Below are 16,939 nucleotides of genomic sequence, written 5' to 3' on the forward strand. Positions count from 1 at the left end.
ACGGGTGTAGTTTGATGTATGTATGTGTGTGGGTGCAGTAATGTAGACGGGTGTAGTTTGATGTATGTATGTGGATGCAGTGATGTAGACGGGTTGTAGTTTTGATGTATGTAGTGGTGGGTGCAGTGATGTAGACGGGTGTGAGTTTGATGTATGTATTGGATGCAGTGATGTAGACGGGTGTAGTTTGATGTATGTATGTGGGTGCAGTGATGTAGACGGGTGTAGTTTGATGTATGTATGTGGATGCAGTGATGTAGACGGGTGTTTGATGTATGTATGTGGATGCAGTGATGTAGACGGGTGTATTGTAGTTTGATATGTATGTATGTGGGTGCAGTAATGCATGTATGGGGTGCAGTGATGTAGACGGGTGTAGTTTGATGTATGTATGTATGTGGGTGCAGTAATGTATGTATGTGGGTGCAGTGATGTAGACGGTTGTCCTTGAAGAAGCCGCTGTGTCTGTAAATGCTTTGGCTAAACTTGTCGTATCACTGTGTTGTGATTGTGTGTTTTAAAATGGTCTGTAACTGTGCTGCTGTTAGCATTCTTCAAATAGTAATGCAGTATGTGGGTGCAGGATCTACGTGGGTGTAGTGATGCATGTGTGTGGGTGTAGTAATGCATGTATTTGGCTGTAGTTAGTTTGATGCATATATGAGGTGCAAGTACCGTCGTCGGGGCAGATGGGGCAGCACTCGTCGTGGGGTGATGATGGGGTTGGGGCAGCGTCGTGTCCTCGCAGATAACTTCGTCGCACATCACCGTGCCGCTGTCGCACACACAGATCTGACAGAGTTCAGGCTTCCACACATCCCGGTCCGCAAACACCTGGCCGTCCAAGGTGCAGCTGCCCCAAACTATGGGGGGGGGGGGGGGGGGTGGGGGCAGGTAGAGGGACAGGTGAGATACATGCACGGGTGGACAGAAATGCAAAGCAAGGGTCGAGTTGGAAGTGAATCTTAAAAGGAAGCAGGGATTGAAAGTTGCATCCAAACAAAAGATTATAAGAATCTAGAAAGTGTATTTAACAAAAATCTGAATATATTTATGAAATATCTCTAGAATCATTTGAACGGATGTAATATCCCAGTGCGTAGCTTTTCAGATTTCATATATTTTTAACCAATAACACTCCACCTAAAATGTAGAATAATATTACAAATTAAATGTGTTGTTTTTATATATTTCGTTCTCTCACTCTTAGCATTAAAAGGTGATCATGAGATCATTTATCTACGTGGCATCAGGGTTCAATCTGCATCGACCAATCAGAGCTGGTTCAATCCCATCCCTACAGTCCAACATGTGGAAGAGTCCTATTACTTAATACTTATCCCCATTTTGCTCTGAATAAAAGCTATAAAACATGTAATGCAATATATTGACACGAGCGTGATGAAGAGAGGAGAAAGCTGACGGCAGTGTCGTGAAACATGAAGCAGATCTGATGATGTTGAAGGTTTGAACTCAGCAGAAAGAGGACAGGTGACGGAGAAGGTCACGTCAGCACGGAGCAAACGTGATTTCATTTCCCTTTCAACCACGTCCTAAAAAACCCTCAGCTCCTCTGCTCTGACTCAGAGTCACTTCTTCTGAGCTGCGTTGCATCACTGAGCGTCTCTCAGCTGAACTGAACCCACACTGGGCCTCCTCTCTGGGGTTAGAAACCTCCCAGCATGCCTCAGTGCTGAGCTCAGAGCGGCGGCTTGGCGCCAGCTGCTGGAACACTGCATGTGTTTGCAATTAGAGGATACAAAAAAAAAAGAGTGGAAAGAAGAAGAAGAGGAGGGGGGAAGGAGGAAGAGGGAGGAGGGGTGGGGCACGTGGCGGCCAGATGTTTCTGCAGGACCCTTTAGCTGCCTCTGGGTGGCGCTTCTGACACCACATCTGCTTCTCAACAGCTGAGATCTTTCCAGACCAACATCTGGAAAAAGTGACTCTGAGCTCTCCACCGTTTCTTTGTCCTGAAGAAGCTGTATTCTCTCTGACGCTAAACTGTGGCACAAAGGGGGGGAGATCGCTCAGGTTGTGGAGGTCAAATGTTTCCGGCAGACGAGACTACCCCTCCCTCTCTGACTCCTCCCCCTCCCACCTGGCCAACTCATCACTTGGCTCCAGGCGGTGAATCCACATCAATCAGATCTGAGGACATCTTTCCCTATGTCCTCCAGTCCTGCTGTTCCCTAACCCTAACCCTAACCCTAACCCTAACCCTAACCCTAACCCTAACACTATATTATCTAAACCTAACCCATCCCAAACCATACCACCTTTTCTTTCTTTTGTCCTCCTTTGGGAGTCTTGTTGTGGGGGGACATCATCATTAAGGGGGGGGTAAATTAACAAAATGCCACGTACAAGAAGTCAAACTAAACCTGTTGTTCTTTGGGGTTCAATTTGGATAAGACATGTATTTCTGCTGTACTCACTCAGAAAAGCTTCGCCTGGAGGAACGACTGGAAAACCTGCAGCAACTCGCTCTGCATGCATGCATCGGAGTGGGGGGGGGGGGGGGGGGGGGGGGGGTAGAGAGGCAGAGACAAACACAGGGAGAGAGAGAGGGGCCTTCTCAAGATGCCCAATGCATTACGTACACCCTGTTCTGTTTAAAGTCCTGCAGAGACTCCTCCATCTATCTATCTATCCATCTATCCATCCATCTATCTATCTATCCATCTATCCATCTATCTATCTATCCATCTATCTATCTATCTATCTATCCATCTATCTATCTATCTATCTATCTATCTATCTATCTATCTATCTATCTATCTATCTATCTATCTATCTATCTATCCACCTATCTATCTATCTATCCACCTATCTATCTATTTATCTATCTATCTATCTATCTATCTATCTATCTAGGAGTAGATCCCATCAAACTTTCCTATCTCCTCTTCAAACTCTCTCCTCTGTCTAAGATCTCAGCAGCCGTCCACCCACGAAGAGAAAATCCACAACCATCCAAAAAACAAATCAAAAAGTTAAAAAAGCATCAGGAAAAGGCAAAGGTTTCTCCGTTAGAGTGCTGACTTACGGTCGTCCTCGCCCTGTGCTCGCACCAGGAGCACCGTGGCGCTCAGAAGCAGCGCCAGCCGCATATCCACAAAGCTGAACATGTCTAGATGCCACCAGACATGTAGACTCTTCGAGGAAAGAGGAAAAAAAGTTGGGGATGTTTTCTTGTCCTGCTACACTCCACTCATACACTGGTGTTTGGGCAGGGTCCGTCGTCTGTTCACTGTCCCTCGACCCCAACAGAAAACTCCCTACTGCCTACACTCACTTTCCACCAGGGCTTTATATGGGAGGCTTCAGGAGGGGAGGTGCCGGGAACTGCACCCTCATCACCCCAACAGGGAAGAGTGGACCCCTCCTTCAAAGCAGAAAAAACAGAAAAAACCCAGAATGGCCCTCCTCCCATAACTCCAGAGCCGACCGGAGGGGGGCTGAGCTGCAGAAACCTGATCCAGAAGAGCATCGAGGTTCTGCTCCTGCACACTGCTTCAATCCTGACTTTGATTTCTGGTGCTGCTCTACTTCCTGATTCACTTTGATTCAGATGAGTTGGAGACTTCTTTAGTTTCAGGGTCACAAATAAAGTTTTAGTCCAGTTTTGGAGGGTTTTAGTTTTGTTTTAAATTATTTTTTAGGTCCAAGTGCTTCACTTATGCTCTAATACCTGTTTAATCCTGACTTTTATTTCTGGTTCTGGTCTTCTTCCTGATTCACTTTGGTGGCTAGTAGTTTGTTTTAAATCAGTTTTTAGGTGAAAGTATTCCACTAATCTGTTCCTCCAGCACTGCTCTAAACCAGCTTGTTTTGTTCTGGTACTGGTCCACTTTCTGATTTTATTTTCAGTTGGATTTTAGTAAACTTCTTCAGGGAGAATGGCTAAAGTTTTAGGTCACGAATAAACGTCTCAGAACAGGACGGTTCAATCCATTTATTTTCTTTTTTAAATGTATAGTTTATGTAGGTCTTACAGTACTTGTTCATCCGGCATAAATGGGTCAAATCCTGACTTTTATTTCTGGTTCTGGTCTGCTTCAGAATTTTGATTGTTGTTGAATTTCAACTTCTTCGAGGAGAATGGCTCCAGTTTAAGGTCAGTCTAGTTTTAGTGTGCTGTTTTAAATCAGTCTTCAGGATGTATGTTTTCTTATTGTTTTCAGACTGTGAACATGCGCTGTGCGTGTCTGCAGGGTCAGAGGTGTTTGGTTTCGTTGTAGGGTTAACTTAGCTGTTGTTTCTGGAACTAATTCACTTGAGGTCATAAGATAAGATAACTTAAACCTTTATTAACCCCTGTGGGGAAAGTGAAACACGGGATAGGACAGGTTCACAGGATAAAGAGAATACACATTTAAGTAACAGAACAAACAACAAAAGGAATAGGTATTTGTTTGCACGGCTCTCGTGATTTTACATTCATTTTGTATGTAGGATTGTCTTTGTTCAGCAAAAAGCTCAAACTAGAGAGGCAACAAGGTGTTTGTGCATTTTCAGTTTGGGATATATTACGTCTCCTTTACTTGAAATTGACGGCATATTGAGAAAATTGTTAACATCGTCACAAACGTGCTGCATGGAGATGGGACGAAGCAGGCCTCTACTTGGCAGGACTGGTCTATTGAAAAGATAATATCAAGTTCCATTATGGGAAGTGTAGGATCCAGAATTGCTTTGAGCTTTGCCCAAACTAGGGACTGCAGGTCCTACTTACTTTAACTTCTTATATCATATCTATATAACTCTGCACTTCTGTTTAGATGCCAGAACCCTAACCCTTCAGTTTGAACCAGTCTTTTAAAAAGGTGATCCTAAAATTCTCGAAAAAACCTGTACAAACAGTCCATGAGCTAATTGTCTGAACTCTTTTGCACTAAATGTGTCCCTGAGCTTGGAGAAAATCAGTGTGCTGGAGATTTTCCCTTTGAGTATCACAAATGGCCCTCTAAACACAACTCAGATCCAGCTGAAAACTGTTATCTCATTTCATGTTTGTTGAGTTCTCCTGTATCAGCTTTCACATCCACATTAGCGTCCTGAGGGGGGGGGTGGTCTGCAGCTCTGGATAACACTCACTGTCATAACAGTTCAAACTAATGATGAGCAGAACCCTTAAATCACTGTCCTACATCACCCACAATGCAACATGTTTAGAGTTATAGAGACTCTTTGCACTCTTTAATATACGTCCCAATAGCTTCTACGCTAAGAAAAGGATCAATCATCAACATATTTTGTCCAGAATAACACAAGGAATGTTTCTGTTGCATGCTACATTTGAACGCATTTTGTGTTGGCCCAAAAAAAGCATTTCAGTCAAACATACTTCCATCATATTCTTAGAAAGCTTGTTTTGAACATGCGATAACATATTTAGAATATATAATCACCATTTAAAGTGATATATTCAGACAGTTCACCAACACTGAAACACATGAGCACATACAACAGTTTAAAACAGCAGAGATCAAATCTGAGCTGACAGAAAATGCTCCGTTTTAGTTTAATACACACAGTTAAACTCACACACACTATTTTATGAACGTATAGGTTCACCTGCTGAATTAAAAACAGAATTTAAATTTCAAAAAGTGAGCATTTTTATAAAAAGTGAGATTCTTGAAAAAAGTGAGATTTTTGAAAAAAGTCCAATTATTTATTTTTTAAGAAATTTAGATTTTTGAAAGAAAGTGAGAATTATGAAAGGAGTCAGGAATGTAAAAAAGTTTTTGGGGAAAATAAGTCTGAATTGTTTGGAACAAATCAGGATTTTGAGAAAACAATTGCGAATTTTTGAAAAACAGAAAAATCTGGATTCTGGATTTCTAAAGAAAACGATCAGGGCCATGTGTACAAAGATAAACATTCACAAAATAGATTCAGGCGTATAGATTCACACTTAAAGTATGAGCCTTCAGAACAGACAAGTTTACAGAGAAGAGATCTGATCCTTTACAACAAACACTCAATGCTCTGTAGTCCTGCTAGTTATCCACCATTCTTAGACATTGAACAGTAATCTGATTACGTCTTCATTATGTCACCGTGAGGATTACAGTTACTGATGTCCATTGGAGAGAGGACCATGTGTTGAGAGGGAATCTTGATGAGTTTGTTAGGGAGTGGTCGTAAACAGCATAATGCATGAAAGAAGAAAAGTGTTCAAACTACGGGAACAAAAAACGATTGGTGTCTATTTTTCTTCTGTAGCTTTGGGTATGTAAGACGAGACAATGCAAAGACGTACACTTACATACGACTCCTTTCATAATTCTTCTTTCAAAAATCTAAATTTCTTAAAAAATAAATAATTGGACTTTTTTCAAAAATCTCACTTTTTTCAAGAATCTCACTTTTTATAAAATGCTCACTTTTTGAAATTTAAATTCTGTTTTTAATTCAGCAGGTGAACCTATACGTTCATAAAATAGTGTGTGTGAGTTTAACTGTGTGTATTAAACTAAAACGGAGCATTTTCTGTCAGCTCAGATTTGATCTCTGCTGTTTTAAACTGTTGTATGTGCTCATGTGTTTCAGTGTTAGTGAACTGTCTGAATATATCACTTTAAATGGTGATTATATATTCTAAATATGTTATCGCATGTTCAAAACAAGCTTTCTAAGAATATGATGGAAGTATGTTTGACTGAAATGCTTTTTTTGGGCCAACACAAAATGCGTTCAAATGTAGCATGCAACAGAAACATTCCTTGTGTTTATTCTGGACAAAATATGTTGATGATTGATCCTTTTCTTAGCGTAGAAGCTATTGGGACGTATATTAAAGAGTGCAAAACAGAGTCTCTATAACTCTAAACATGTTCATAAAGACTTTGATTCCTGATTCATAGCAAACACTGGATCCCCGGAGCTGTCGATAGTTAGCTGTAAGTGGATTCAGACGGTTTGGAAACTGAAGGTTTATCGTTGGCATGGTTTAGGTTCAGATCAGTTCCTACAGGGTGCCGTGTGTTTGACCCCGTCTGCATACATTTCAGAATGATCTAATTACAGCACGTTGGAAAAGCCGTACAGCAATAAAGTCTGAGTGATCAGAGCAACAATTCAACTCTGTAATTTCCAACGTTGGCAGGGAGGATGGGAATGTTTGAGATTCCTGCAGGAAAGAAGAGATTGGAGTTTTCTTTTCTTTGTGTGGGACTAATAAAGATATTCTGATTCTGATCTGATCCTGAAAAAACATTTAGGAAAATGGTCAAGGGACATTTCCGGTTATCGCATTTCAGCTAGGTTAAAACAAATGGAGACTCTTTCTTCTTAAGATTTGCATTTTAGTTTCAAACAACATTTAAAAAAGTTGAGATTTTGGAACAGTTTGTGATGAAGAACACTTATAAAAGTTTCTTTGTAAGCAGACGATATGTTGTTTTACATTGATAACGCATCAGATAGAGTTTATGGTGAAATACTTGCAATAAATGAACAATTATGCACTGTAAGACCGAACATTACAAGCTTCTGAAAGAAAATGGGTTGTTTTAACTCAAACATTTAAAAAAGTTAATTCACCGCTAATGTTTTGATGACTATGAACTGATTTTTAATATTGTGTATACAGTGTTCAACCACTTTGGGTCATATTGGTGATTGTACTCAAACATTTTTACTGAATCTGTCTGACGCTGGTCTGACGTCATCACGTATGTGCTCCGCCCCCCGACGTGCGTAGACGTTTCTCTCACCCATGCCTTCACCAGAGTCCGCCATTAGCTCCTCGCCTCGGTTGAAATCGCTCATACTTTTAAGAATACTTTCCCCACCTTGCTGATTGCACTCACTGCCGGAATCTTGATCCTTTTTTTGGCCGCACTACTCTGGTGAGTTACGTCTTGCCTTTGCACAGTATTTAAATGATGTTTTATTAATTTCTGCATCTAATGCACTTTGTGTCGCATGGTGTGTTAGTTTGATTTGAGCTCTTGTTAGCTAGCCTACATTTAATATCTGCCTTACTTGAAAAATGATTTAACTTACGTGTAAGACAGTATTTCTATATTGTTTTAAGTTATATCTCAAAGTGGAACGTTTGTGTTGCAAAAGTTTTCTTGAAAATTCGAACCTAAAATGGCGGCAGGCCGCGCGTTTTCTTTCTTCTTTTTTTTTTACTGCATGTCTGGGCATGTTTTATTAACTTATGCCGCGTTTCCACTACACAGCCTCGCTCGGCCCCGCTCGGCCTCCTTTGGCCGCGCCCGGCCTCGTTAGGACCAGCTCACTTTGTGGCGCGTTTCCATTACAGTTTAGGAACCGGGTCAGTATCTATAGTAACACAGTGTAGGCGGAGCGACGCTGCTTAAAACTGCCGTGACGTCATCTTCAATGCGACACAACAATGGAGATGTGAAAGCGATCGTTTGCTTGTTTTTTGCTGTGTGGTTTATTATCACAAGAAATAGACAAGAGTTGTTTCGAAAGAGGCGACGTATAGCAAGACGAGGTATAGAAGAAGCTGACGCGAGAGTTCGGGCAGTCCTCCTACGCCGCAGAGACTACAGGACGACTCGAATCACTACTAACTACAATGCTACTTGGTAAGCTAACGTTCGCTAACTAGCAATGTGTTTAGGCTCACTCTCCCTATACGACCAAAGTATTTCAAGTATTTAATTAATTGTAGCTACCACTTTTACGTATTAAAATATGTATGCCTTTGTTTGTGTATTTCAGAAGTTACCGACCGAGCTACCGAGTGGTGGAATGTGATTGTTCCATCTTTCACACACTCAGTGGGTGGAGAACTTCAGGATGCCTGAGGAAAACCTACGTGTAATACCTAAATATTCATTGTATTGTATTGAACATAAATACATCTTTTCTTTTTCACATACATGTGTTTGTCAAATTATTTAAACCAAAAAAATGTTATCAGAATTGACTATTTAGTAAATATTTGAATTTCAAGCACCAGTACTGCCCCCATAATAATAATCTAATAAATTAAGCAAATATCAAAGCAAACTATAAACATAAATACAAAAGTGTAAAACACAACAGAACTATATTCATAAATGCAAGTGTAAAAAATTGTTAACATGGATGGAGGCTAAAGTATCCACAGCATAAAATAATATGATTATGATGGTTTGTCTGAAAGACACAGCCTCAAGGTTCAAGGTTTTTTATTTTGTCATACGAACATAGCTAGTGTAGTTATGACAATGAACATCTTAGGTCACAGGCTCCTCCAACAGTGCAACACAATAACCCAGATCAACAGAAATATAGTGCAAGTAAATATTAAGCGCTGTGCACCGCTCTCTTTGTATAGGTGTTTTCTTTTGTTCTCTTCTCTTTGAAATATATAAGCAATGTGTTTGAGTCTAGCACAACGAGGGTATTACAATTGAGTAATTTTTCTACATGTATTTATCATGTATTCTTAATACCATTATGTAATGTTATGTTTTAGAGGAGGACCTCAAGCTAGCAAACTCAATTTCAAAACAGTATGCAGAGTTGTCCTGCTAAAGAGTTAAAATGTATTATTTAACCAAGTATTTATTCTCTTATTTGCTTTAATTGCAACAGATGATAAAGGTTTCACTGTGATAAGTATTCTCTTAAATCCATAAACCCCTGTACAGTGCTTTGTGGACGATGGTGTTTATGATATTTCTGACTGCAGAGGGATGCCTAGATGATGCCATCTTTCTGTGCGATCGCTGGTGGGTGCAATTATTTATCAACAAGCAATAAGATAAGACATGGCATTGATTCTGCTGGGCCAGTTGCCGTTCCTGCAGGGCCAGATCGTCTCCTCCTCGGTTTGTGCTGTTGATGCAGAGGACGTTGTTCGGAACTGTTCCTCCTCGCTAGTCCCAATGTAATCATCTAGAACAGAAACATGACTTGTAAATTCCACAAACTACTGCAGCACAATACTATAAATAGCAACAACAACTATAGAAAAGACAAACTGAACGTAAACAATGGCACATATGGTGTTAGCAAACAATAGCTCTCGCTAATGCTATCTGCCTAGCTAGCCATCGGGGTTGTCGAACATAAATGTAAGGATAAAATAGACTTATTTGTTAGAAGTGAGCTTTAAAACAGATAGGGACACAAAGCAGGGACACAAAGCAGGGACACAAAGCTTTCAAGCAAATAACACAGCGTTAGCAAAAACGTACCATGCAGACTCCAGTAACGCCGTTGGAGAGTCCAGTGTCTGTGTAGAGACCTCCTGAAAGACTTTGATATTGCGAGTTGTCCCGTCGAGCACCCGCTGGACCTTATCATCTGCAATATAATGGACGTCGTCACTTCCTCGACCGACCATGGTGTGCTTTTCTTTGCCATTGTTGTAGCTCCTCCGTTAACAAAAATGCTGTTTGTAAAAATGGATTATCTCGCGCGCAGATTGTGACGATTCTCTCCGACCAATCAGCAGCCGAGAGCGTTGACGTCACAAACACAGCCCGGTTGTCTTTGGCCCTGGCCCCACGATTTTATGAGGCCAGAAAAACTGAGAATTAGGACCAGCCGGCCGGTACTAGGCCAAGTGGAAACGCAACCACAAACGGGCCGCTGACTTCACAGCCCTCTTAAACCGGGCTGCGCGCTGTAGTGGAAACGCGCCATAAGAGGCATAGAGGATTTACGTTCATTTGATCCACTACAATGTACCATAACCGTGCGTTCTGCATGTTAGTAAAAGCAAGTTAACTTGAAACAATAGACTATTCATTTTACAAGGTAATTTATACCCCCCCAGCGTTTTCAATTACATGTAACTTAGCAAAGGTAATGATTGCACAGTGATGATACTAATACTTCTAGAGTCTGTGGAATCTCAGCTTTAATCTGATAAGTAATAAAGTATTTCTACCGTGAGTTAGGCATTTTTTCGCTCCGGGCTAATTTAGACGCTTCTTGTGAGACTTGTGTTTTGTTTCGGTAAAAATGGTTCGTATCGTCAGTTAGGTGAGTTTCGTTAAGTGGGTATGACACATTAATAGGTTTTTAAATGTTAAGAAGCCCTGAGACAAAGTTCGTGAACAAAAAGCCCTCTGTACCGGTGGCTGCCCGGTTTAACAGATTAATAGTCTAGTGTTTCAAGTTAGCTTGCTTTTTACAAACATTCAGAATGCACGGTTATGTTAAAACGTTAGTGGATAAAATTAACGTAAATCCTCTATGCCTCCAAGCTAATAAAACATGCACAGACATGCATGCGGTAACAAAAAAGAAGAAAAGCGAGCGTCCTGCCGCCATTTTCAACCCAGTCTCACGGCATTTCGTGTTATTAGTCACGAAATTAATTTAATCTATTGATTCGTGTTCACCAACACGATTTTAAATGCAATGTATTTCTATTGGTAGTATGTTTCGTGCCTGCAACACGTCTTTTTGTCCGGTCGGGTCTTGGAAGACCGGAAGCTGTGTGGTTCATAAAAACATGTTCTTACTCAATATCTTACCCTAAGCCTAACCCTATCCCTTTTATTTTAAATTGTATAATGTCTGAGTTTTTTGCCGTCAGTGAGGAAAAGAAATGTCTCAGAGCCTCAGAATACTGACATCTGTATTTTATGTCATCTTTTTTTCCTTCTAATTTGTTATTATTTGGTGCAGGCACGAAACATACTACCAATATAAATACATTGCTTCTAAAATCGTTCTGTGTCAGAATACTGAAATCTGTATTTTTTTAAATGTCTTTTTCCTTCTAATTTGTTATTATTTACATTGCTTTTAAAATCGTTCTGTGTGACACGAAAAAAATGGCGAAATCGTGTTGGTGAACACGAATCAATAGATTAATTTCGTGACCATAACACGAAATGCCGTGAGACTGTGTTGCCATTTTAGGTTCGAAAATAGTGTTTCTCAGATCATTTTGTGAAAACTTTGCAACCCAGCTAACCTTCAATGTTTTTTCTCTTTAGGAAACTGAAGCAACTGGCAGATATATGGCTTCTTCAATCTGACTCTAACATCAAAAGACCAGAGAGGGCAGAGGTGAATTTCTTGCCTAATTTCCCACTGGGTGATGATGGTACAAGCCTCGAGCGATTGAGACTCCAAATCGTAGATGAAGTTACGAGGAGTGATAAAAACCTTCCCTTGATTGAAAAGTTAATGCAGACTACCTTTGCCCTGCGGCGCAATGAGATCATCAATGATGAGCTACCTGTTGGAGAGATCCTGGAACGCTGGCCTGCCTTGAAAATGGAGTCACAGGTGAAAATATTGTATTTATTACCACTATATAATTATTTTGTGTGCCTTTGTCACTGATAACTTTGACATGTTTACTCAGTTTTAGCATGTTATGTTTGTGTTTATCTCTGCTGCCTTCAGTCCACATCTACATTGTACTGTGAATTAAATAGTCATTTTATATTTTGGCAGATTTGTGCAGAGTTTCACAGAATAACAAACCTCAACCTGAAGAACCACTTCTATGCGGAGTTGGATCGGCATACCCCCCGTCTTCAGAGCCTGTTCAGGAAGAAGGCGGCAAGCAAAGGGAAGGTAGCTGAAGTTCTGAATCAGCTATTTGTCTCCTATGACCTCCAGGTGAGTCGGTTATGCCTCTTGGTGTTTTATTCTCATACTAGAGTGGATTATCTTTGTCAAAATGGTAATCTCTTCAGTCATGGAAGAGCCCTTTCTTGTGATATCAATTGTTGTGTGGCTATACTGTTTAGCATCCAAAGTAAAACAAAGATATGTTCTCACACTCAAGGAGCAAGGTGACGTCCATGTCCGACGTGCTGCTGTCCTCCGTGCTCTGCCTGCATATCTGCATGAAGATGACTCCACGTTTCTGAGGCTGTGGCATGTAAGTCAGCATAATAACTGTTTTGAATGTATGTGACAGATCATCAAAAAATATAGTTTATCTTGTTACATTGTTTCAGGAGCTCTATCGCAGGAAGACAATTATTTGAATTTTTATAGTGAAAACATTATAATAAATGATAGATTTAGTTTGAAAAAGTATGAACTGTCCTGGTGTCATCAAAGCTTGATTCTGTCACTGAGGTTATATTACTCAAACATTATCTCTTGTGTTGCTCACATCCCGTTCTAGTTCCAAGATTTGAATATTGCCATAAGAATTGTAATTATTGTAAGGTACACAATGGATATGTTGAATATAATCTCCCTTTACTTCACTACTTTAGGATTTATTTGAAAGCTCTTTAGGTTTCAGTGTTAAAAATGGGCTCACGTGATTTAATAAAATATACAATTAAGAGAGGGCTTTCTTTCCTACAGCATCAGTGTTCAATACAAAAGAATCTCTAGTGTTCCCCATATTTTTGTATGTGTAGTAGGGAGAGATTATACTGTAAATATATATTCAGTTGCCAGTTTATTAGGTACAACTAGCGAATAGTAACACAGTCTAATACAGTGATAAAATAAATCCTACCCTTATGAAGGTTATAAATGTTTTTTTTGTAGAAAGCATTTATGTCAACTGATTGGGTATTTTGGAGGCTGAAGTTTCTGGGGCTGTAACATTATGTTGTGCAATGCTGATAGGTGTTTCCTTAACCCTTTAACTGCCAGCGCCACCATTTGGTAGAGCACATTTTGTGTCTTGATATCTTGTTTAAAAAAAGAAGTTGAACTCCATCTGATTCAGCCAGCTCTACCATCTGGTTGACGTGTTATGCACAAAACAACCTCTAGATGTCATTGTGGTTCAAATAGAAAGCCCTTCAGCTAGCTTCCACTGAGAAAGTTGGCAATGCTAAAAATCACTGCTGAAGAAATCTCTTTTTGGTCAACGTTTGTAAGGTAACCATATCAATTTTGACATATTTTAGTGTCAGAGCACTGACTGAACATATTTAGATAACTTGATGCACAAAAAAAGTTTTAACAAGGGTGTAATTCTTTTTTGGAAAATATGCTCAACCAATCGGTGGAATTGGCTTTTTATGGTAAACTAGCAATATGACTTTTTCAGATGTTTTCCAATAAAATATGGTAAATAAATGGCTAGATTCATGGTAATATTACTAAATCTAATACTGCCTTATGAGTCTCAGAGTGAAAGAGTGATAATAATTTATATAGCACCTTTCATGCATGGCATTCAGCCCAAAGTTGCTCACAGATGAGCAAGTTAGGCCAACACAGGATGTAGACATTTGCTGTTAGGCCAGTGGTTTCTTGTTAGGCCAATTCAGCATCTACAGTAAGATGAGCAAGTATTTTTTTTATTATGAAAAACACTTTTTTTTACAATTATAATGTATTATCTTTTATGAATATATCTGGTTGTATATATTGCTCATTTTCCATAAAAGAAACAAATGTATTTCAGTTTGTGTTTTATTTGAGTTTGATGCGTACAAATACTGTACTGTATATGATGATTCTTGAAAATGCACTTTTACCATAAAAGGCCAGCTCGACCAGTTGGTAGAGGCTCATAAAAACAAAACTGTGGGGTCAGTCAAAACATTTTTTTTAATTTGTGGCCCATTTGATAAAAAAAAATGCAAACAAATAATTTTTCCATAGCTTTTTTCTTGGTCTCGCAGTTAAAGGGTTAAAGCCACATTATGCACAAAACATTAGGTTATTTGATGTGATATGTCACTGATGTATTTTTCAGAAAACAGATTTCTGAGATAGCCAAGGCAATTTGGGGTAATGGGTAACGTTTATCTGTTCTTGTCATCAGGTGGAGCAGTCTGATGATCCAGACATAGAGGACATCGCGGTCGGACTTCTCATGATCAGTGCCAGGTCAACAGACACCACGCTCTTCTGCCCAGAGAGGATCGCTGTTGTCATTGAGGGTAACAGAGTTATCGAACTCCCTACACTGGCTGACGCATTCATCCTGCTTTTTGCACTGACCTTTGCCCTGCATCTGAGCTATCCAAAAGACTTGGCCAACACTTTTAACTTCACCCAGAAAGTGTTGATGGGCCTTGATGAGGGGAACTTGAAGAATTTGAAGCCCCGGGTGTTGAGTCTGAAAAATGACCTTTTGGCAGTGTAATACTACCAACGTGCAAAGTTGCACTTTAACAATCACACACACACACACACACACACACACACACACTAAAATAAACAACTTCTTTACCGAAGACTTGTATTTACGGAAGACAGGCAAGCTATCTTCCGGCTGTGATTGGTTGTTCGTAGTCACCTGGCAAGCTGTGCTCTCGGCTGAGTTCAAAAGTTAAAGTTCTTTAAACTAAAGATGCAGTCATAGTGTCCTGGTCACGCCTTGTGAAATTGGGGTGTCTTTATTGACAACAGTGGATTTGAGCAAGGGTACCGCCCCTATGCAAACTGCCAACATTATTTTTCTCAGAAAAAACCACACACACACACACACTCTGTTCTCCTGTTTACATCCTGCTGCTTTACATCTGTGTTCTGTATTGCATTGACAGATTTGTTACTGTTCAGCTTCAAGTTGAAGGACTGTTTGTAGATGTTGTTTTATACTTTTATATGTATTGGGTCTTTATGTGTTAAATTAATACGCAGAACTGTTCCTGAAAATTGTGTTTAATTCTTGCCAACACAAGCACATTATGTGTCTGCTGGTTTTGTTAAATGTATTCAGTACCTATTCATTTTCATATGCCTTGGTAGGCTTGAAGACATTGGACCCTGTATGTGCAAGTGATCTTTCATCTGAACCTGGTGTGTCTCTCGTGGTAGACTGATTTCATAGAAGAGTCTCTTTTAACTTGAGGAGGAGCCTTTCACATAATAACTTTTAGAGCCAAAGTTTGTTTCTTTTGAAACTATTGTGGTTAAAAAGGCCCTAGCACTGTTTTTAAGGTATATTTTTTATTTAAAAGAGTTATTTGCTATAATGTGTATATGTGTATATATATATATATTGTTTCTTAATAAAACAGTGATTTGCATTTAAATTGTCAGTGTAAAAGTGCTTTTGAATGTTTACTCAATGTTAACTTAGGGATTTTGAGTTAGTTATCTGAAAATATTTATGTAATCGGTTTCAAAAAATGTTTTAAGTACTCTACATTCAGTCAGTTTTGAGTACTAATCAATTGACGTTTTTAATTCATATCGCGTTTTATACAGCGAAAAGTTTTTTATTTAGAGATAATAAAAATATTCAAGTTAAATATATTTGATTTTCATATGTACTGTGCTAACAAAATAGCTAGTTGAAAAGATATGAACATTTTTAAGTCAACAATACTTGATCTTTATATGTACAGTGTTAACACAAATTATTAGTTAAAAGAAACTTAATATATAATGTTTCTTTAACTTACAAACAATATGTTTGTGTGCCTTGAAAATTACTACTAAATAGAACTCAATTGATAAGATTATACTTTAACTTAAAACATTTCAGTTAAGGTATAAGTATTACTCAAAAATTTGTATGTAATCAGTTTCAAAGAAACTTTTGAGTTCTATTAACTTGTCAGGTTTTACAGTGTGGGTCTCTCACGGTTTGATTGAAATATCTATTCTCTGTAGAAATGGAAATGGTAATTTAGTTATTCACATGGTTGTACAAAATGAGAGGAAACTTGGTTTAGTTTATTTGTTAATTGTGGGAAACATTTCAAAATAGTTGTTTACACAAACAATGAATGACATAAGACAATGCGTGTGAAGTGTGTGACTGTGTTGAGAGAGGGGTGAACATTATTTATTTTTTGGAGAAACATAGGCAGGACAGATGGTCCTTGTAAAGATAAGGATTTATTTAAATAAATGAGAAATCAAAATATTTTATTGTGTAATAATCTGATATTGTCGCTAACCGACTGTGATGTGAGCACTGCAACACTTTTCTGTTCTCAGTTTTATAGACTTGACACACACACACACACACAGAGAGACACACACACACACACACACACACACACACACACACAGAGAGACACACACACACACACACACCACACACACACAC

The 16,939-nt window shown here is 39.2% G+C and overlaps 2 protein-coding genes across 3 annotated transcripts; one reads left to right on the forward strand and one right to left on the reverse strand.

The window, feature by feature from the left end:
• Positions 1 to 336: 336 nt before the first annotated feature.
• LOC117484519 (collagen alpha-1(I) chain-like) lies at positions 337 to 3,306 on the reverse strand. Its single transcript, XM_034132951.1, has 2 exons — positions 3,038 to 3,306; positions 337 to 860 (listed from the first exon to the last, which is right to left on the reverse strand). The coding sequence occupies exons 1-2, from the start codon at positions 3,126 to 3,128 to the stop codon at positions 481 to 483; spliced, it is 471 nt and encodes a 156-aa protein (XP_033988842.1). The 5' UTR covers positions 3,129 to 3,306; the 3' UTR covers positions 337 to 480.
• A 4,412-nt stretch (positions 3,307 to 7,718) lies between these two features.
• Positions 7,719 to 15,857, forward strand: LOC117484520. 2 transcript variants are annotated; one of them, XM_034132953.1, is made up of 5 exons: positions 7,719 to 7,859; positions 11,934 to 12,228; positions 12,400 to 12,567; positions 12,737 to 12,832; positions 14,696 to 15,857. In XM_034132953.1, exons 2-5 carry the CDS (start codon positions 12,127 to 12,129, stop codon positions 15,017 to 15,019), a joined length of 690 nt encoding a protein of 229 aa, XP_033988844.1. In that variant the 5' UTR covers positions 7,719 to 7,859; positions 11,934 to 12,126; the 3' UTR covers positions 15,020 to 15,857. The 2 variants fall into 2 exon arrangements, with proteins under 2 accessions (XP_033988844.1, XP_033988843.1); XM_034132952.1 differs by lacking the exon at positions 7,719 to 7,859 and having other exon boundaries at positions 11,801 to 12,228.
• The last annotated feature ends 1,082 nt before the right edge of the window (positions 15,858 to 16,939 follow it).

Source organism: Trematomus bernacchii, unplaced genomic scaffold, assembly GCF_902827165.1.
Source record: "Trematomus bernacchii unplaced genomic scaffold, fTreBer1.1, whole genome shotgun sequence".
NCBI lineage: Eukaryota > Metazoa > Chordata > Actinopteri > Perciformes > Nototheniidae > Trematomus > Trematomus bernacchii.

Bases quoted from the DNA above. Each gene is read 5' to 3' on its own strand.
- LOC117484520 (XM_034132952.1), top strand. From the start codon at position 11,917: ATGTTTTTTCTCTTTAGGAAACTGAAGCAACTGGCAGATATATGGCTT. The intron at 12,229-12,399 runs GTGAAAATATTG...ATATTTTGGCAG, and splicing joins CCTTGAAAATGGAGTCACAG to ATTTGTGCAGAGTTTCACAG. The intron at 12,833-14,695 runs GTAAGTCAGCAT...TCTTGTCATCAG, and splicing joins CGTTTCTGAGGCTGTGGCAT to GTGGAGCAGTCTGATGATCC.
- LOC117484519 (XM_034132951.1), bottom strand. From the start codon at position 3,128: ATGTTCAGCTTTGTGGATATGCGGCTGGCGCTGCTTCTGAGCGCCACG. The intron at 861-3,037 runs CACTCTAACGGA...CCCCCATAGTTT, and splicing joins CGAGGACGACCGTAAGTCAG to GGGGCAGCTGCACCTTGGAC.